Source organism: Ranitomeya imitator, chromosome 1 (genome assembly GCF_032444005.1).
Source record: "Ranitomeya imitator isolate aRanImi1 chromosome 1, aRanImi1.pri, whole genome shotgun sequence".
NCBI classification, from domain to species: domain Eukaryota; kingdom Metazoa; phylum Chordata; class Amphibia; order Anura; family Dendrobatidae; genus Ranitomeya; species Ranitomeya imitator.
In genome coordinates this window covers 557,304,075-557,324,323 of record NC_091282.1, presented here as the reverse complement: position 1 = coordinate 557,324,323, position 20,249 = coordinate 557,304,075, and the positions used below count along the sequence as shown (strand labels likewise).

General features: G+C 42.5%; 1 protein-coding gene across 1 annotated transcript in view; it reads left to right on the top strand.

Annotated features, from left to right (window-relative positions):
* JAK3 (Janus kinase 3) overlaps nucleotides 1-20,249 on the top strand; it is a 475,730-nt gene that overhangs the window by 116,412 nt on the left and 339,069 nt on the right. Inside the window, exon 8 of the mRNA XM_069767767.1 lies at nucleotides 18,338-18,495. Within this exon, the coding sequence (XP_069623868.1) occupies nucleotides 18,338-18,495 (158 nt within the window). The remainder of the gene's footprint in view (nucleotides 1-18,337; nucleotides 18,496-20,249) is intronic.

The following is a 20,249-nucleotide window of genomic DNA, read 5'->3' as shown; positions in this document are numbered from 1 at the left end:
ACTCATCCCTCTCCCGTATACGGATAAGATTGTATGCCCCTCGGAGATCCAATTTGGAAAACCACTTGGCCCCAGAGAATTGGTTATATAAATCAGGGATAAGTGGGAGGGGGTAAGTATTCCTGACAGTAATTTTATTTAACTCTCGGAAATCGAGGCATGGACGCAAACCACCATCTTCTTTTTTACAAAAAAGAACCCACCCGTCATAGGAGACACTGAGGGGCGAATATGCCCTTTACGGAGAATCTCAGAGATGTATTCTTTCATGGTGGCTCACTCAGGACCAGACAGATTATACAAACGGGCCTTGGGCAATTTAGCATTGGGAATAAGATCAACAGCACAATCAAATGAGCGGTGTGGTGGTAAAATCTCAGCCTCTTTTTTGGAGAACACATCCTCAAAGTCCTTCAGGTACTCCGGAATACCCTCCAGACTGATGGATGACATAGACATAGTATTAAGACAATTTTCAGAACAATTATGTCCCCACTTAAAAATATCCCGGGACCCCAGAGGCAATAATCGGGTTATGCAGTAGTAACCAAGGAAATCCTAACACCAGATCAGCAGGGAGATTATCCAAGACAAAACATGACATACACTCCTGGTGTAGGGCCCCCACCTTGAGGATAAATTCTTCAGAAAAAAATGTACACCATCCTTGGTGAGGGGTATAGAATCAATGGCCACAATTTTTATGGGAGTCTCCAACCTAATTGTCCCTAACTTACAGCTGGACACTAGTGATGAGCGAGTGTACTCGTTGCTCGGGTTTTCCCGAGCATGCTCGGGTGATCTCTGAGTATTTGTGACTGCTCGGAGATTTAGTTTTTGTTGACCCAGCTGCATGATTTACGGCTGCTAGCCAGCTTGAGTACATGTGGGGTTTGCCTGTTTGCTAGGGAATCCCCACATGTATTCAAGCTGTCTATCAGCTGTAAATCATGTAGCTGAGGCAATGAAAACTAAATCTCCGATCACTTACAAATACTCGGAGATCACCCGAGCGTGCTCGGGAAAATCCAAGCAACGAGTATACTCGCTCATCACTACTAGCCACCAGTTTAGAGTCATTTAAGTCCACAAAAGCCGAAGTAGGAGTAAAACAGTTTTCAACACCAAGTTCCACTTTTAAGAGTACTTTAGAAAATGAAGAAAATGGTACCTGAGAGTCTGGGTGACCTCCAAGACAATCACCCAGACTCAGCCGTTTTTTAGTCGGTGGCCAGAAGGTGCAGTCCTGTTTCCTGGGGCACCGCAGTAAAAACAAAGTTTACCCTCCCGTCAACATCTCCTCTCCTTCTCCTTGATGTTGATGGCCCCTACTTCCATGGGCTCAGAAGGTTGTGAGGGTTGCGGCTTAACTGGAAGGAAAGGAGCCTCCCGATGCATGACTCCTCTCCTCCTGTAATCTCCGATCCATGCGAACGGCCTGAGTCATGGTCTCTTCCAGAAAGCTGGGAGGAAGATGGAGAGCCAAAGCATCGTTTAAATGATCAGTCAGTCCCCTCTGGAACTGAGACCTGAGTGCTCAGTTATTCCAGGACACCTCTGGGGACCATCGCCGAAACTTCAAACAGTACCATTCGGCATTGAGCTTTCTTTGAGATAGACCCATAAGAGTATCCTCTGCCAATCTCACTTGGTCTGGTTCATCATAGATGAGGCCCAGAGCCTCAAAGAACCTGTCTACAGACATTCTCTCAGGGGCGGTCGGGGGTAAGGAAAAAGCCCAAGATAGTGTACCATCCCTCAATAAATATATAATTATCCCCAGCCGCTGACTCTCATATCCTGAAGATTGGGGTCTAAAGGAAAATAGTAGTTTGCCACCCTCCCTGAATATGCATAACTTATCCTTCTCACCAGAGAAGGTGTCAGGGAGTTTCACTGAAGGTTCAGGAGAGTGCAGAGACACGTCAGTCACCTCACCAGACTTACTGACAGAGGGAGCCCCCCGGGCTATCTTAACTGTCTCTGCCATTTCCCTTTGCACCTGCTTCTGGGAAGTAACTAAAGCCCTGTGCTCCACAGATCATAACTCCTGCATAATCTGAGTAAGGTTAGTCACGTTTTCCACCAGAGTATAGAGCGGATCCATACCAGAGAAAGAAAAAAAAGTGCAAAATCCCCTTTAAATGCAGGGGGTGCAGGTAAAGAGAAAAAGGTAGCACTCACCCTGTAGCACCACAGTGCAGAGCACATGCAACTAGGAGGCAGCAGAGTGGTCAGACAGGTCGGTCAGTAACAAACAGGAAGACGAAGTACCAGAGGTCACAGCAATGCACGTGGTCAGATACAAGCCAGAAATCAGAACCAGACGGGAGTGCGGGATCCAAAACGTGAGACAGAAGACGTAGTCGGTGTATGAGCCAAAGATTCAAAGCCAGACTGGAAACATAGTAACAGAGACTGAAAGCAGGAGGTAGGGTTCAGAATTCAAGCCGAGTCATACACTGTAGGGAACCACCAAACACACACTAAGTCAGGGATGGGGAACCAAGCATCAAAGAAAACAGTAAGACTGCACCCTATAATCACATCGTCTCTATGGACATAAGGGCGCTCGTCCTCACCGGGGGGTCCATCCCAGATAAAAAGTCCAAATCCAAAACTGAAGAAAGGGACAGCGCCACATATATGGGTCAGCTGCTCAAGGCAGAAACTGGAACTGTCACTGACAAATGCTACCAGAAATTGCATCAATAAATAGCCACCCACGAACTAAAGACAGGCAGGAAAGGTTAACCCCACCATAACCAGGCCGGAAAAAGAACAGCAAGATGCAAACACCGACCTTGATCATGACAAATGGGAAGAATTTGGTGTTGATACAATGTGAATTCTTCTGACAGGGATTGGTTGCTTTTAGTATTATCCTTCATAGGGCAAGATTTTATGTCTGATAGATCGGTATCACCAATGAAGCAAAGATTGACAGAATTGGATTTTTTGATTAGGTGTAAAGGATGTAATGAAGAAATTTTTAGTGAGCTAGGCGTTGAAGGGGTTTCGTAAAGGAGTGAAAAGTGGGGACAAATGGAGACAAATTTCCTTTGAACTGTTGGGTAGGTTGCTGTGTTGTGTGAGGTCAGTTTGTCATTCTAAATATGAGGTGTTGTTTTAAGCAGCTTTTGTTTTGGTCTTTTATAATTTTTTGTATTAGTGAATTTGTTAATCTTTTCAAGGTTGGTTGATGGGTGTTTGGTATTGGGTGATGGCTGCTTATTGAACTATAGGGTGGAATTTCTTTTTACGGCGATCTAAGACAGATCAGAGGGGTTGAGGAAAGTTGGTGGTTTTGTATCAGGTTGGATGGAGCTCATCTATATGCGATTGGCATTGGTTTATGTATGTTGCGTGCTGTTGTACTATTCGGGTCTATTCGACCTGAAGAAAAGTTTGTGAAACTGCAGATTTATTATAAGAATCTGCAAATCATTGTTATGTGAGTTTGTTTATGGATAGGTGTTGTTGTTACGGGTTTTTTTTTATGTTAACTTCTTTATATGAATTAATGATTGTTACATACGATATGACCTGATAGTGTGTATCTAATATTGCATCTACGATTGTTTATAGATTTCTCCAGTTCCTGCCAGTCCTTATGCTTGATATATTTGCAAATTACTGCAGATGGATACGCTTTGTGTGCAGGGCTGTGCAGTTTTGTTTCACTGTAGTACATAAGCTCTTATTGTTGCTAAATTGGTTAGTGTTTGCTGCGATTTTATTATTATTTTTGTTGTTTATTCATATGGTGCTATTTTATTCCACAACGTTGATTTTATCCCATGAAAGGGCGAAGATGTCCAAAGGGTGAAGACGTCCTTGAGTAAAGCTGGATTAAAAAAGCTTGCCAACGCCTCAGATTGTGAAGAAGATATCCAACTGGAGAAAATGTCTGAAAATGAGGACCACATAAGTGATGGGGAAAGTGATGACAAGAATTTTGATTCTGAAGTTGAATCTGTTGAGGCACGATACCCAGACAACTAGTCCAATGCAAGTAATTCAGTGTAAAAACAAAAATGTAATTTGGAACTTGCAGCCTTCTGCCCAGGCAGGAAAATTGTCCTCTGCTAGCAAAAGATAATTCTAATCACTAAGATGCTATTGGTGAAATTTGTGATAGAGATAGAGATTCTTCCAAAATTATACAATACTGAAGAAAATGTCACTGTGGTTGAACAACTTGTGGTATTCCGAGCTAGGTGCCTGTTCAAGCAATAAATACCGAGTAAGCCAACAAAGTATGGCATCAAGATGTGGACACTTTGTAACAGCAGGAGTTCATACGCTCCAAATGCTCAGGTAAATGCAGTAAAAAAGCCTGGAGAACACATGAAAAGAATCAAGGTATGCAAGTCATTTCAGATTTGACGTATGGACCAAGATGACAAAATGTGACCTGTGACAACTTTTTTTTACATCACACCAAGTGGGGCAGCTTTTGCTAAAACGAAAACTTACAATGGTGGGCACTGTAAGAGAAACAAGTCTGAACTGCTGCAAGGTATCCTTGTAAAAGAGATGTTCATACTTCAAAAGTTTTACTTTGCTGGAGATGCGACAATGGTTTTTACATGCCTCCAAAAAACAAACAGGTCATTCTGATGAGCACGATACATCATGACAATGCAGTAAGCAGTCGAGATGACAAAAAGCCACAGATGATACTAGATTATAATTCCACCAAGGGGCAGTTGATACAAGAGATCAACTAATAGCTACGTACACAACAAGATGCAAAACCAATTGGTGGCCAATGGCTTTATTTTATAACATTGTTGATGTATCTGCATTCAATGCATTTGTTTATGGCGTGAAATAAACCCCGATAGCAACGCCCATAAACTGCATTAACAAAGACTCCTTCTGGAATAATTAGGAAAGGTACTTGTCATGCCACCTATTTTAGAAAGAAAAGTAAAACCCCGAAATGAAGGAGCAGCAGCTATATTAACCCGTATCCAGCAGCAAGCTCAACAATGCAAACCCATGGCCTCCACTGCACTGGAAAAAAATGAAAGGGAAAAGATGCCGCATTTGTCCATCTTCATGTGATAAAACAAATATTACACACTCTAGTCACAGTAAATATTTATATAAAGCACATCTGAGTTATTTCTGTGCAGAATGTAGGAATGCCTGAGTATAGCAATAAGTGAACCTGCACAACCCTTTATTTTCCTTAGAAAACTGAAGTTTTTATTTTTATTTTTAATTTGTTTTTGACCAACCATGTTAACATCCAGATCAATAATGCATCTGGTATTCCATTAATACACTTAGAGTAGTGTGATGCAGTGACCCATGTCACAGCCAGGGGGCGCTGTGTGTGCGCTTCGGGATGCTCTTGGGGGCATAATTATGATGGTGAATTAGGGACTGGCATTATTGTAAATGGCCAGTAAGCCCAAAATTGTATGGTTATGCTGGGACTTATAGTTCCACAAGTGTTTGTTGGGTTTACTTATAGAGGGGGCTTATAGGCTTAGCTGTTGAGCTGGGCAGAACTGGCTAACCACACACACCATCCACTTATGGGGGCAGTTACAGCTACATAATGTGACCAGAGTTTGGTCACATGGTTCAGAGTGTGAATTCCTGTATAGCCTGTGTGTTGGAATGTCCTGGGATGGACTGGATTCCTGGAAGCACCTGCTGAGGCTATGAACTGAATGGTCAGTGTATTGCAATGTCCTTGGATGGACTGGATTCCTGGAAGCACATGGTGAGGCTATGGACTGATGGCCTGTGTGTTGGAAGTGCCTGTGACTGGACTTCCTAAAAAGCGCACGGAGAGGCTGTATCTGCAGAGCCTGGGACGGCTACTATGTTGGAGAAACTACAGTTCCTACTGCGGGTCTGGACTTTCTGAGGTGCCCTGGTCACAAGGATGGTGACCTCAGTGAGGCAGCTTCCCTGGGAACCAGGACTGACAGTGCGCTGAGCCGGAGCTCCTGTAAGATAACTCCAGATAAAGGGGGTTACGGGCAGAGACGTATCTGCTATTGGAACAGACTGTCGGTGGTTAATGTGTTCTGTTGATGTATATAATGAACTGTTTGTGGCACGGTTTATGAAGTATAATAAACCGGATAGACTGTTTATGTGGAGAAACCGTGCCTGAGTGCTTTAATTCCCGTTGCCAAGCGAGTTTCCCCCACCCACTGAGGTAGCATTTTGTCGCAATAGCTAAGTGTAAAAAATAACAGAGTTTAATAGGTCATATTGACCCGAACAGTACAATTAAGTCTGGTTCAGAGTCTGATTTATTGATAATGTCCATTTTGGTTTGAAGTCACTAGTGGGGAATAGTGGCTTCTGTTACAAGCAAAGATAACTTGCAGGCTTAGGTCCTGCAAGGGTAGGGCTATTAATTACAGGATATTAATACCTCATCCCTGGACTGATGCGTTGCAAGTTGCAACCCTTTGGGGTTTGCTTTTGTACCAGACATATCTGTTGTTATTATATTTGTAATGTTTACATTGTTACTGTTTATAATGGTCTGCGGCGCCATTGTTGTGTTTGCCTCAAGTTGTGCATGTAATATTTAATAAAATGCTGCTGTGGCTACTTAACTCTAGTCAGTTACATAGTTACTATTGATGAGCGAATAGTGAAATATTCAGATTTGGGAAAATCAGCACAAAAGTTTTCAAATAACGAATCCAATGCAAGTTAATGGGAAAGCCGAATATTTTTCTGTTGGACCCAACAAACCCAACAAACAGGTCTGGGGGCATGGGAAAGAAGCTGTAATGGGTGGGAAAGAGCTAGAGCTAAATGGAAACAGCAGGAGAAGATGCCTGCATGGCTTTCTGATTCCCATATGGTATCTGGGAATAATGTTGTCAGGCTATTGTGCCGGTTTTACGGATTTATAAGAAGACCTAACAAAACCAAACATACATTTTTTTAAAGAGAATAATGCTAAGAAACATTTTTTCCTTCCTAATTACATGTATATAATGCAATATATATACCGTATATACTCGAGTATAAGCCGAGATTTTCAGCCAATTTTTGGAGGCTGAAAGTCCCCCTCTCGGCTTATACTTGAGTCATACCCGGGGGTCAGCAGGGGAGGGGGAGCGGGGGCTGTCTAGTTATACTTACCTACTCTCGGCGCGGTCCCTGCAGTCCCTGCTTCTTCCAGCGCTGCATCTTCTTCCTGTATTGAGGTCACATGGTACTGCTCATTACAGAAATGAATATGCGGCTCCACCTCCCATAGAGGTGGAGCCGCATATTCATTACTGTAATGATCGGTAACTGTGACCGCTCAATACAGGAAGAAGATGTAGCTCCGGGAGAAGCAGGAACTGCAGCAGCAGCATTCTATATGGCACTGCTTTACAAGGAGCATCTATGGGGCCATAATGAACGGTGCAGAGCATTCTGTATGGCACAGCTTTATATGGGGCCATAATCAACGGTGCAGAGCAATATATATGGGGCACAGCTTTATGTGGAGCATCAATGGGGCCATACTGAACGATGCAGAGCATTATATATGGCACAGCTTTATGTGGAGCATCTATGAGGCCATAATGAACGGTGCAGAGCATTCTATATGGCACAGCTTTATAAGGAGCATCTATGGGACCATAATGAACGGTGCAGAGCATTCTATATAGCACAGCTTTATAAGGAGCATCTATGGGGCCATAATCAACGGTGCAGAGCATTATATATGGCACAGCTTTATAAGGAGCATCTATGGGGCCATAATGACCGGTATGGAGCATTATATATGGCACAGCTTTATGTGGAGCATCTATGGGGCTATACTGAACGGTGCAGAGCATTATATATGGCACAGCTTTATATGGAGCATCTATGGGGCCATAATGAACGGTGCAGAGCATTATATATGGCACAGCTTTATATGGAGCATCTATGGGGCCATAATGAACGGTATGGAGCATTATATATGGCACAGCTTTATGTGGAGCATCTATGGGGCCATAATGAACGGTATGGAGCATTATATATGGCACAGCTTTATGTGGAGCATCTATGGGGCCATAATGAACGGTGCAGAGCATTGTATATGGGGCACAGCTTTATGTGGAGCATCTATGGGGCCATACTGAATGGTGCAGAGCATTATATGTGGCACAGCTTTATATGGAGCATCTATGGGGCAATAATGAATGGTGCAGAGCATTCTATATGGCACAGTTTTATAAGGAGCATCTATGGGGCCATAATGAACGGTGCAGAGCATTCTATATGGCACAGCTTTATATGGAGCATCTATGGGGCAATAATGAATGGTGCAGAGCATTGTATATGGCACAGCTTTATATGGAGCATCTATGGGGCAATAATGAATGGTGCAGAGCATTATATGTGGCACAGCTTTATATGGAGCATCTATGGGGCAATAATGAACAGTGCAAAGCATTCTATATGGCACAGCTTTCTATGGAGCATCTATGGGGCCATACTGAACGGTATGGAGCATCTATTTTTATTTTTGAAATTCACCGGTACCTGCAGCATTTCCACCCTAGGCTTATACTTGAGTCAATAAGTTTTCCCAGTTTTTTGTGGCAAAATTAGGGGGGTCGGCTTATACTCGGGTCGGCTTATACTCGAGTATATATGGTATATACAGTGGGGCAAAAAAGTATTTAGTCAGTCAGCAATAGTGCAAGTTCCACCATTTAAAAAGATGAGAGGCGTCTGTAATTTACATCATAGGTAGACCTCAACTATGGGAGACAAACTGAGAAAAAAAAATCCAGAAAATCACATTGTCTGTTTTTTTAACATTTTATTTGCATATTATGGTGGAAAATAAGTATTTGGTCAGAAACAAAATTTCATCTCAATACTTTGTTATATATCCTTTGTTGGCAATGACAGAGGTCAAACGTTTTCTGTAAGTCTTCACAAGGTTGCCACACACTGTTGTTGGTATGTTGGCCCATTCCTCCATGCAGATCTCCTCTAGAGCAGTGATGTTTTTGGCTTTTCGCTTGGCAACACGGACTTTCAACTCCCTCCAAAGGTTTTCTATAGGGTTGAGATCTGGAGACTGGCTAGGCCACTCCAGGACCTTGAAATGCTTCTTACGAAGCCACTCCTTCGTTGCCCTGGCGGTGTGCTTTGGATCATTGTCATGTTGAAAGACCCAGCCACGTTTCATCTTCAATGCCCTTGCTGATGGAAGGAGGTTTGCACTCAAAATCTCACGATACATGGCCCCATTCATTCTTTCATGTACCCGGATCAGTCATCCTGGCCCCTTTGCAGAGAAACAGCCCCAAAGCATGATGTTTCCACCACCATGCTTTACAGTAGGTATGGTGTTTGATGGATGCAACTCAGTATTCTTTTTCCTCCAAACACGACAAGTTGTGTTTCTACCAAACAGTTCCAATTTGGTTTCATCAGACCATAGGAAATTCTCCCAAAACTCCTCTGGATCATCCAAATGCTCTCTAGCAAACTTCAGACGGGCCCGGACATGTACTGGCTTAAGCAGTGGGACACGTCTGGCACTGCAGGATCTGAGTCCATGGCGGCGTAGTGTGTTACTTATGGTAGGCCTTGTTACATTGGTCCCAGCTCTCTGCAGTTCATTCACTAGGTCCCCCCGCGTGGTTCTGGGATTTTTGCTCACCGTTCTTGTGATCTTTCTGACCCCACGGGGTGGGATTTTGCGTGGAGCCCCAGATCGAGGGAGATTATCAGTGGTCTTGTATGTCTTCCATTTTCTAATTATTGCTCCCACTGTTGATTTCTTCACTCCAAGCTGGTTGGCTATTGCAGATTCAGTCTTCCCAGCCTGGTGCAGGGCTACAATTTTGTTTCTGGTGTCCTTTGACAGCTCTTTGGTCTTCACCATAGTGGAGTTTGGAGTCAGACTGTTTGAGGGTGTGCACAGGGGTCTTTTTATACTGATAACAAGTTTAAACAGGTGCCATTACTACAGGTAATGAGTGGAGGAAAGAGGAGACTCTTAAAGAAGAAGTTACAGGTCTGTGAGAGCCAGAAATCTTGATTGTTTGTTTCTGACCAAATACTTATTTTCTACCATAATATGCAAAAAAAATGATAAAAAAACAGACAATGTGATTTTCTGGATTTTTTTTTCTCAGCTTGTCTCCCATAGTTGAGGTCTACCTATGACGTAAATTACAGACGCCTCTCATCTTTTTAAGTGGTGGAACTTGCACTATTGCTGACTGACTAAATACTTTTTTGCCCCACTGTATATATATATATATATATATATATATATATATATACACTGCATATATATACAGTACAGCCAAAAGGTTTGGACACCTGCTCATTTAAAGATTTTTCTGTATTTGCATGACTATGAAAGGCATCAAAACTATGAATTAACACATGTGGAATTATATACTTAACAAAAAGTGTGAAACAACTGAAATTATGTCTTATATTCTAGGTTCTTCAAAGTAGCCACTTTTTGCTTTGATTACTGCTTTGCACACTCTTGGCATTCTCTTGATGAGCTTCAAGAGGTAGTCACCGGGAATCGTCTTCCAACAATCTTGAGGGAGTTCCCAGAGATGCTTAGCACTTGTTGGCCCTTTTGCCTTCACCGTGCGGTCCATCCACCCCAAACCATCTCGATTGGGTTCAGGCCTGGTGACTGTGGAGGCCAGGTCATCTGGCGTAGCACTCCATCACTCTCCTTCTTGGTCAAATAGCCGTTACACAGACTGGGGGTGTGTTTGGGGTCATTGTCCTGTTGAAAAATAAATGATGGTTCAACTAAACGCAAACCGGATGGAATAGCATGCCGCTGCAAGATGCTGTGGTAGCCATGCTGGTTCAGTATGCCTTCAATTTTGGTAAATCCCCAACATTGTCACCAGCAAAGCACCCCCACACCATCACACCTCCTCCTCCATGCTTCACGGTGGGAACCAGGCATGTAGAGTACATCCGTTCACCTTTTCTGTGTTGCACAAAGACATAGTGGTTGGAACCAAAGATCTCAAATTTGGACTCATCAGACCAAAGCACAGATTTCCACTAGTCTAATGTCCATTCCTTGTATTCTTTAGCCCAAACAAGTCTCTTCTGCTTGTTGCCTGTCCTTAGCAGTGGTTTCCTAGCAGCTATTTTACCATGAAGGCCTGCTGCACAAAGTCCCTTCTTAACAGTTGTTGTAGAGATGTGTCTGCTGCTAGAACTCTGTGTGGCATTGACCTAGTCTCTAATCTGAGCTGCTGTTAACCTGCGATTTCTGAAGCTGGTGACTCGGATAAACTTATCCTCTGAAGCTAAGGTGACTCTTGGTCTTCCTTTCCTGGGGCGGTCCTCATGTGAGCCAGTTTCTTTGTAGCGCTTTATGGTTTTTGCCACTGCACTTTGGGACACTTTCAAAGTTTTCCCAATTTTTTCGGACTGACTGACCTTCATTTCTTAAAGTAATGATGGCCATTGGCCACTCGTTTTTCTTTACTTAGCTGCTTTTTTCTTGCCATAATACAAATTCTAACAGTCTATTCAGTAGGACTATCAACTGTGTATCCACCAGACTTCTGCACAACACAACTGATGGCCCCAACCCCATTTATAAGGCAAGAAATCCCACTTATTAAACCTGACAGGGCACACCTGTGAGGTGAAAACCATTCCCGGTGACCAGGGCCGGACTGGCTATCGGGCAGTTCTGGCAAATGACAGAAGGGCCAGTGCAAGTAGTGGGCCACTGCACGCCGACTCACCCTCCGCCCCCAGCGGACGCCGGTACAGTTGAATGCAATGATAGAGGAGTGTCACCTGACGCTCCCTCTCCCATCATTCCCCGCTCTGCCTCTGACACTGCGGGTGCGCACGCACTCACTGTGTCACAGGCAGTGCAGCGGCAGCCGCCGAGACAGGAGCAGGTAGCACCGTTGGCACGATGGGAGGTGAGGTTTTTTTTTTTAACTGGACTGTGGGGCCTTTCTAAGGGGGGAGGAGAGATGTGGGTGCTGCTGTATACTATGTGGGTTGTGCTATATACTACTATGTGGGCTGTGCTATATACTACTATGTGGGCTGTGCTATACACTACTATGTATTCTCTGCTGTATACTACTGTGTGGGCTCTGCTATACACTACTATGTGGGCTGTGCTATACACTACTATGTGGGCTGTGCTGTATACTACTGTGTGGGCTGTGCTATATACTACTGTGTGGGCTGTGCTATATACTACTATGTGGGCTGTGCTATACACTACTATGTGGGCTCTGCTGTATACTACTGTGTGGGCTGTGCTATATACTACTGTGTTGGCTGTGCTATATACTACTATGTGAGCTGTGCTATACACTACTATGTGGGCTCTGCTGTATACTACTGTGTGGGCTGTACTATACACTACTATGTAGGCTCTGCTGTATACTACTGTGTGGGCTCTGCTATACACTACTATGTGGGCTGTGCTATACACTAGTATGTGGGATGTGCTGTATACTTCTATGTGGGCTGTGCTATATACTACTGTGTGGGCTGTGCTATATACTACTATGTGGATTGTGCTATACACTACTATGTGAGCTCTGCTGTATACTACTGTGTGGGCTGTGCTATATACTACTGTGTGGGCTGTGCTATATACTTCTATGTGGGCTGTGCTATACACTACGATGTGGGCTCTGCTGTATACTACTGTGTGGGCTGTGCTATATATTACTGTGTGGGCTGTGCTATATACTACCATGTGGGCTGTGCTATACACTACTATGTGGGCTCTGTTGTATACTACTATGTGGGCTCTGCTGTATACTACTATGTGTGCTCTGATGTATACTACTATGTATGCAGTGCTGTATACTACTGTGTGGGCTGTGCTGTATGCTACTTTGTGGGCAGTGCTATATACTACTAGGTGGGATGTGCTATACACTATTATGTGGGCTCTGCTGTATACTACTCTGTGGGCTCTGCTGTATACTACTATGTGGGCTCTGCTGTATACTACTATGTGGGCTCTGCTGTATACTGCTATGTGGGCTCTGCTGTATACTACTATGTGGGCTGTGCTGTATACTACTGGGTGGGCAGTGCTGTATACTACTGTGTGGGCTCTGCTGTATACTACTGTGTGGGCTGTGCTGTATACTACTATGTGGGCTGTGCTATATACTCCTGTATGGGCTCTGCTGTATGCTACTATGTGGGCTGTGTGATACACTACTGTGTGGGCTCTGCTGTATACTACTACGTGGGCTGTGCTGTATACTGCAGCGTGGGCTGTGTTATCTGCTATGTGGGTTGTGCCATATACTATGGGGGGTATATTATATTCTATGGGGGAGGCCGTGTTATATACTATGTGGCTGTTATATACTATTGTGGGGGTATATTATATTCTATGGGGGAGGCTGTGTTATACTATGGGGGCTGCATTATATTCTATGGGGGCTAAATTATATATTATAGGGAGGTTGGCTGTATTATATTCTGTGGGGTGGCTGCATTATATTCTGTAGGGTGGTGGTTGCATTATACTATATGTGGGCTGCATTATATTGTATCGAGGATTATGGGGAATATGTTATACTATATGAAGAACTATGGGGTGCATTATACTATGGGAAGTGAATTGTACTGCATGGATGACTATGGCGGTGCATTATACTATATGGAGCACTATGAGGAGTGTATTATGCTATATGGGGGACTGAGCAGTGTATTTTAATATATGGAGGACTATAGGGAGTGTATTGTACTATATGGAGGACTGTGGTGCACATTATAATATATGAAGGACTATGGGGTGTATTTTACTAAACAAGTAAAATACTGCATATTCAGATTGTTTTTGCTGGAACAAAAATCATTGTTCTCAGCAGCACATCGCCGGTGTAAACTGTAGATGTGCTGCTGATAACATGATACTGTATGGGGATCTGTTAGTGATCTATTAGTGATCGTTCTGTCCCATCATTATTCCTCAGCTGGTGGAAAGAGGCCGGGAAATAAGCGTTGAACAACTTCAGTATTGTTGATCAAACTCATTTAGCGGCCTGAACTCAGCGCCTGTAAATACAACAAAAATGCTTTTGTGTGGTGTGAAATATGTTAGCATTTGGGGCCCCATTTTAAACTTTCCCTAGGCGTAGGGCCCCACTTTGCCTAAAACCAGCCCTGCCTATAAGTGTACAAAGATATTATACAGTCACCATGTGACAAGTGGGCCTGTGTAACTTCAAATGCCAGGGCTGAATGTCCCAGTCCGGCCCTGCCGATGATTACCTCTTAAAGCTCATCATGAGAATGCCAAGAGTTTGCAAAGGAGTCATCAAAGCAAAAGGTGGCTACTGTGAAAAACCTAGAATATAAGACTTAATTTCAGTTGCTTCACACTTTTTTGTTAAGTATATAAATCCACATGTGTTAATTCATAGTTTTGATGCCTTCAGTGTGAATGTACAATTTTCATAGTCATGAAAATACAGAAAAATCTTTAAATGAGAAGGTGTGTCCAAACTTTTGGTCTGTACTGTAAATACCTCCCCTTTAGCATCTGTTCACATGGAGTGTTTTGACTTTAGTTTTTACTTTTACATTTGTGAGGGCTCTCACTCCTACATTTGGGAGGTCCCTGCCTCATTCTAAATAGTCAGCTAAATAGTGGAATACATATTCTCCAGCACTTTACAATGCCAGCTAAAACATGCCCATTTGAATTTTGGGCTTCGTCAGCCACCACCACCACGTCCACCACCATGTCATTATGCGGCTCTCGCTTCATATTTTCAGAGGGCCAGCAGGTGCCGTGAAACCTGAGTTTTGTGAGCTCCACAGTTCATTTTGGCAACCGAATTTCAAAGGAGCGAGTGATGCCGCAGTAAGGTGAATATAGTACAGGAGTTAGGTGAGCTGTATGACGAACCTCAGTAAATTGGATTCTACCAGACAACAAAACCATTTGAATTACATTCTGAATACAGTATTTGCAAGCGAGGGCCTGTATTGTGGTCAGTCTGTCAGGCCTCAAACTCAAGTCAGGAAGATGTAAAAGCCTCATTGTACGTGGAAGCAGCCTCCTGAAGGGAAAAAAGAAAGGAGTTCCATTGACCAATCTGCCGAAATCTACACACTGTATCTTTTGCATGGGTTTGAGCAACCACAAAGTAATTACAGGATATGTCCCAGAGAGTGTCGGTCTGTGGAGTTTATTACTCAGGTGACAGGCAGTGCTACAGAACTCAGGTAAAGGCCTTAGCGTGGCAATGACCGATATGTTCCAATATGTGTAAGGTTGGGGTCTGAATAGGTCTGTGGAGCATATTAACTTAGTCTCTTGGACCTGCTTAAAATGTACAGAATCTGGCCAATTCCCCACCACCATTTTTTTTAACCAAAATTTAGAAAATTTAAGTGAAGCGACAGTTTAATAAAGAGACAAAAGTCTCATTTAGGAGCCTGGAAAATCCAGGAATGGTCTTTGGCCAGCATCGGACAATGTAAAGTGCTAACGAATATGTATGTCCTATGTAAGTAACAATTTGGGAAGAGACATATATGCTGACAAGGTACAACTGAACTCTGCACTGGGACAAGGAGCTGGACATGGTTTCTGATGGTTGTGTCTGTGCAATTGCAGGTTGTGGGCAAGAAGCAGCAACACAAAACTCACTGACACAAAAAGAACTAAAATCCTCAAAATTAAAGAATCACTGAAAAAAGGCAGAGATGTTGCCATGATTACCTGGGTCAACAGCACCTTGATAGTGCATTTGTTTTGAGCCATAGGAAGGTCTGCCTTTTTCAGTGATTCTTTAATCAAGAGGCATCAATGCCTGCTTCATGGACAGCAGATTGGGAAAGACGTAACACAGGGGACGGGCCAGTGGTTTCACCCTGAGACACAGATTTTACACCCAGGCGTTCCGCCCACCTATTGGGGTGCTGTGTATGTCAGCAGTATATGGTGTATGCTAACAGAGGTATTATGTCAAATTTCTCTTTATAAAGGGAAGTGTGGGTAAAATTTTCGAACTAGCAGAATATATAGAGCATGTTTCATTACTCATATTTAGTGTTGAGCGATACCGTCCGATACTTGAAAGTATCGGTATCGGATAGTATCGGCCGATACCCGAAAAATATCGGATATCGCCGATACCGATATCCGATACCAATACAAGTCAATGGGACATCAAGTATCGGAAGGTATCCTCATGGATCCCAGGGTCTGAAGGAGAGGAAACTCTCCTTCAGGCCCTGGGATCCATATTAAAGTGTAAAATAAAGAATTAAAATAAAAAATATTGTTATATTCACCTCTCCGGCGGCCCCTGGACATCAGCGGGAGGATCCGGCGTCCGGCACGGCTTCTTTCTTCAAAATGCGCGCCTTCAGGACCTGTGGAATGACGTCCCGGCTTCTGATTGGTCGCGTGCCGCCCATGTGACCGCCACGCGACCAATCAGAAGCCGCGACGTCATTCCTCAGGTCCTAGAAGGCGCTCATTCTAGGACTTTAGCTGAGGAATGACGTCGCGGCTTCTGATTGGTCGCGTGGCGGTCACATGGGCGGCACGCGACCAATCAGAAGCCGGGACGTCATTCCACAGGTCCTGAAGGCGCGCATTTTGAAGAAAGAAGCCGTGCCGGACGCCGGATCCTCCCGCTGATGTCCAGGGGCCGCCGGAGAGGTGAATATAACAATATTTTTTATTTTAATTCTTTATTTTACACTTCCGATACCGATACCCGATATCACAAAAATATCGGATCTCGGTATCGGAATTCCGATACCGCAAGTATCGGCCGATACCCGATACTTGCGGTATCGGAATGCTCAACACTACTCATATTACTATTCTGTGTAAAAACAGAAAAATCTGACCAGCACATCCCAACTTGTGTGAATAGGTGCCAGCTAACATAACAATTCTAAAATCAACATCAGGCTCCCAGGTACATGCTTAAAGAAACTGTGAGAAGGGCAACACAATAGTAAAAAAATAATAATAAAATATATAGAGATTGAGAGTAGAAATTTGACCATTGCACAATGTAAAAATATTTTCAAAAATTACCCAAGTAGTCTGTATCATACATGCTGAAAGAGGCCGTGATGGGGACCTCACAATATATTTTGCAGTTATTAGAATAGCTAGCAATAGGGAGTACAAGTTTCACCATTGCACAATGTAAACAGGTTTCCAAATATTACCCAAGGGGTCTATATCATACATGCTGAAAGAGAACGTGATGGGGACCTCACAATACATTTTGCAGTTATTAGAACTGCTAGAGATAGTAAGTACAAGGCTACCAGCTACCAGCTCCATTGGTGAGCTTCAATCCTCTGTGAAGTTAACAGGGATCGGGTCTAGCGTCATATCTTCTGCTGCTGTATGCGAGTGACACGGCTCTATTGTTGAGCCTCTGCTTCATTGCTGTGTGCGATTTACATGGCTCTATTGCAGAGCATCAGCTTCGTTACTGTGTGCGAGTGACACTACTCCATGTGCTGCTCATTGAGTGACTTTTAACTCAGTGCGAGCAAGCAATCGCTCACTGCATTCTCCACCATTGTTCACATTAGCTGCAGTTTTACATCTCTGTGCGGTGGACTCCGGGTTGCAATTGCACTTCTTCATTAAATCAATTTAGTGCAATCCGTCAACCCTAACAGCATCAGCCTCAAAATCTTAATGATTTAGAGAAGATCTGCAAAGAGGAGTGGGCCCAAATTCCTCCTGACATGTGCACAAACCTCATCATTAACAACAAAAACGTCTGACTGCTGTGCTTGCCAACAAGGGTTTTGCCACCAAGTATTAAGTCTTGTTTGCCAGAGGGATCAAAAACTTATTTCTCAGTGCAAAATGCAAATACATTTATAGAATTTATACAATGTGATTGTCTGGATTTTATTCTTGATATTCTATCTCTCAATGTTAAAATTAACCTACCCTTAAAATTATAGACTGTTCATGTCTTTGTCAGTGGGGAAACTTACAAAATCAGCAAGGGATCAAATAATTATTTACCCCACTGTAAATAGTAAAGCTTGTAGAAGGCAAAACATTGCAGACTTCTTTCTTCATAAATCATGCCAGCATGTACACAGTTTTCATATAAAAATACTGGATGTAATAATGCACATAACTGAATTAATTGTATTCCTTTCTATCTTATGCTGATAGGCTAGCAGATCAGTTTTCAGCCAAACGCAAGAAGTATGAGAAAAGCACCATTTGCAAACTGTATTACAAAGAAATAGAATCACTAGTAATTGTTTAGAAATCAATCTGCCATTTTCAATTACCAGTTTTTGTCACTAGTCCTTTAATACCTGCTTATTTATTCCTAAGGAGTCACAGTTCCGAATGTTAAGGGATGCTCTTTCTTTTGTGTCTCTGGTCGATGGATATTACCGGTTAACTACAGACTCTCAGCATTATTTTTGTGAGGAAGTTGCTCCCCCAAGATTGCGGTGGAATTTGGATAATCAGTGTCATGGTCCAATCACGTGAGTTATTTATTGATAATGAACATTTATTTCTTCATATACTGAAGAATTAGTTATGAATATTGGAGTTTAATTTAAAGTTGTTTCTTCAATACCTACCTTTTATGTTTTCTGTATTAACAAACACTATAATTAAATTGATAATGTGATAAATTGTCAATCTGCAAATCACTTGATTTAAAAGTAATTGTTGCTAGGTTTAACACTACGTTTTATCTACTGGAGATCTACGAGTTGCTTGATTGTATAACCCTGTCCACACCACTGATTGACAGTTTTCAGTGTACACTATGCATAGGCAGAAAGCTGCCAATGAGTGGTGTAGATGTGTTGTACATTGCACATAAAAATATATATATTAAGAACTACGTGACAGCAGGTTTACTAGTCCTAGTTAATCTCCTGCTGATAAAATAATGATTTCTGAAAACCACAGCAAGCAACTTAGTAAGTGACACATTGCTGGAATCAAAGTCACTGTCTTTCCATTATGCTGCTCTCACAATCGGTGACAAAAACCTGGTGACAGATTCCCTATAAAAACGACTGTAGATTGTTACATCCTCGAAAAAAGATATCTCTGTTTATTTGTCTAACTTGCTGTGTACTACATGTTGTCAAGTACAGATGCTTTTCACAAAATTCTCAATAATTGTGGAGCCTACTGAAACAGCCTAAGGGGACTTTGCAGGTGTTTTTGTTAATTATTCTAATTTACGGAGATAATGGCTTTTGGGTTTTCATTGGCTGTAAGCCATAATCATCAACATTAACAGAAATAAACTCTTGAAATAGATCACTCTGTAATCACTCTATATAATATATGAGTTTCACTTTTTGTATTGAAGAACCGAAATATATTCAAATTTTTTTTAGAAGCACCTGTATGATCTAACTCTAGCAGCAGAGAGTTTCACATAAGTTACAGAAAAGGGGAAAATCTTTGGGTGTTCCTGTTCTTCTGTCTTCCAAACCTCATTAAAACAAGACAGGGTGGTGAATTTTGCATTCAGGCAAAGCTATTGGACTTGAGCAGCTGCAATGTATGCTGCATAATGATCAAAATTAAATTATTTCAGTTGTAGTTCTGGAAGAATGCAGATGAAATAGAATACCAACTTAAAAAGCCATACATTTAAGATAGGCAGTGAGAATTAGGAAAGTTTCTGTACATAACAGATTATTTATTGCTCAAATGTCAGTTATGACTTGATGTAGGGCAGGACAGGGCCAATTCTAGCTTTCCTGCTGGCTAAGGCAAACATTAAAATGGCAACCCCCATTGCAGTGCAAAATAAAATTTCAGTGACTAAATGTAATTCCAGAATTTTTTTTTTCATGGTACTTATTGTACTGTAACTTTGACCTGTGAAAATGAGTGTCAGGGTCAGTGTGATTAGAACCACTGTCAGTACATGAATACATCACCAGTACATCAAAACATCATTAGAATTACCATCGGTACATGAATGCATCACCAGAACAATCATCAGTACATGAATATATCACCATAACATCATCAATACATAAATACAGCACTAGAACCAACATCAGTACATAAATAAAGCTCTAGAGCCAACATCAGTACATAATTGCAAAAGTTCCAGAAATATGGACAATGCTAGGGACCTTAATCCCAAAAATAATATGGGGAACTCCCAATGCAATTTAACCCCTTAGTGACCACCAATATGACTTAAAACTGACCTGCAATATAAGAGACTAGCATGCCACTTCGGGTAACAATCCAGTAG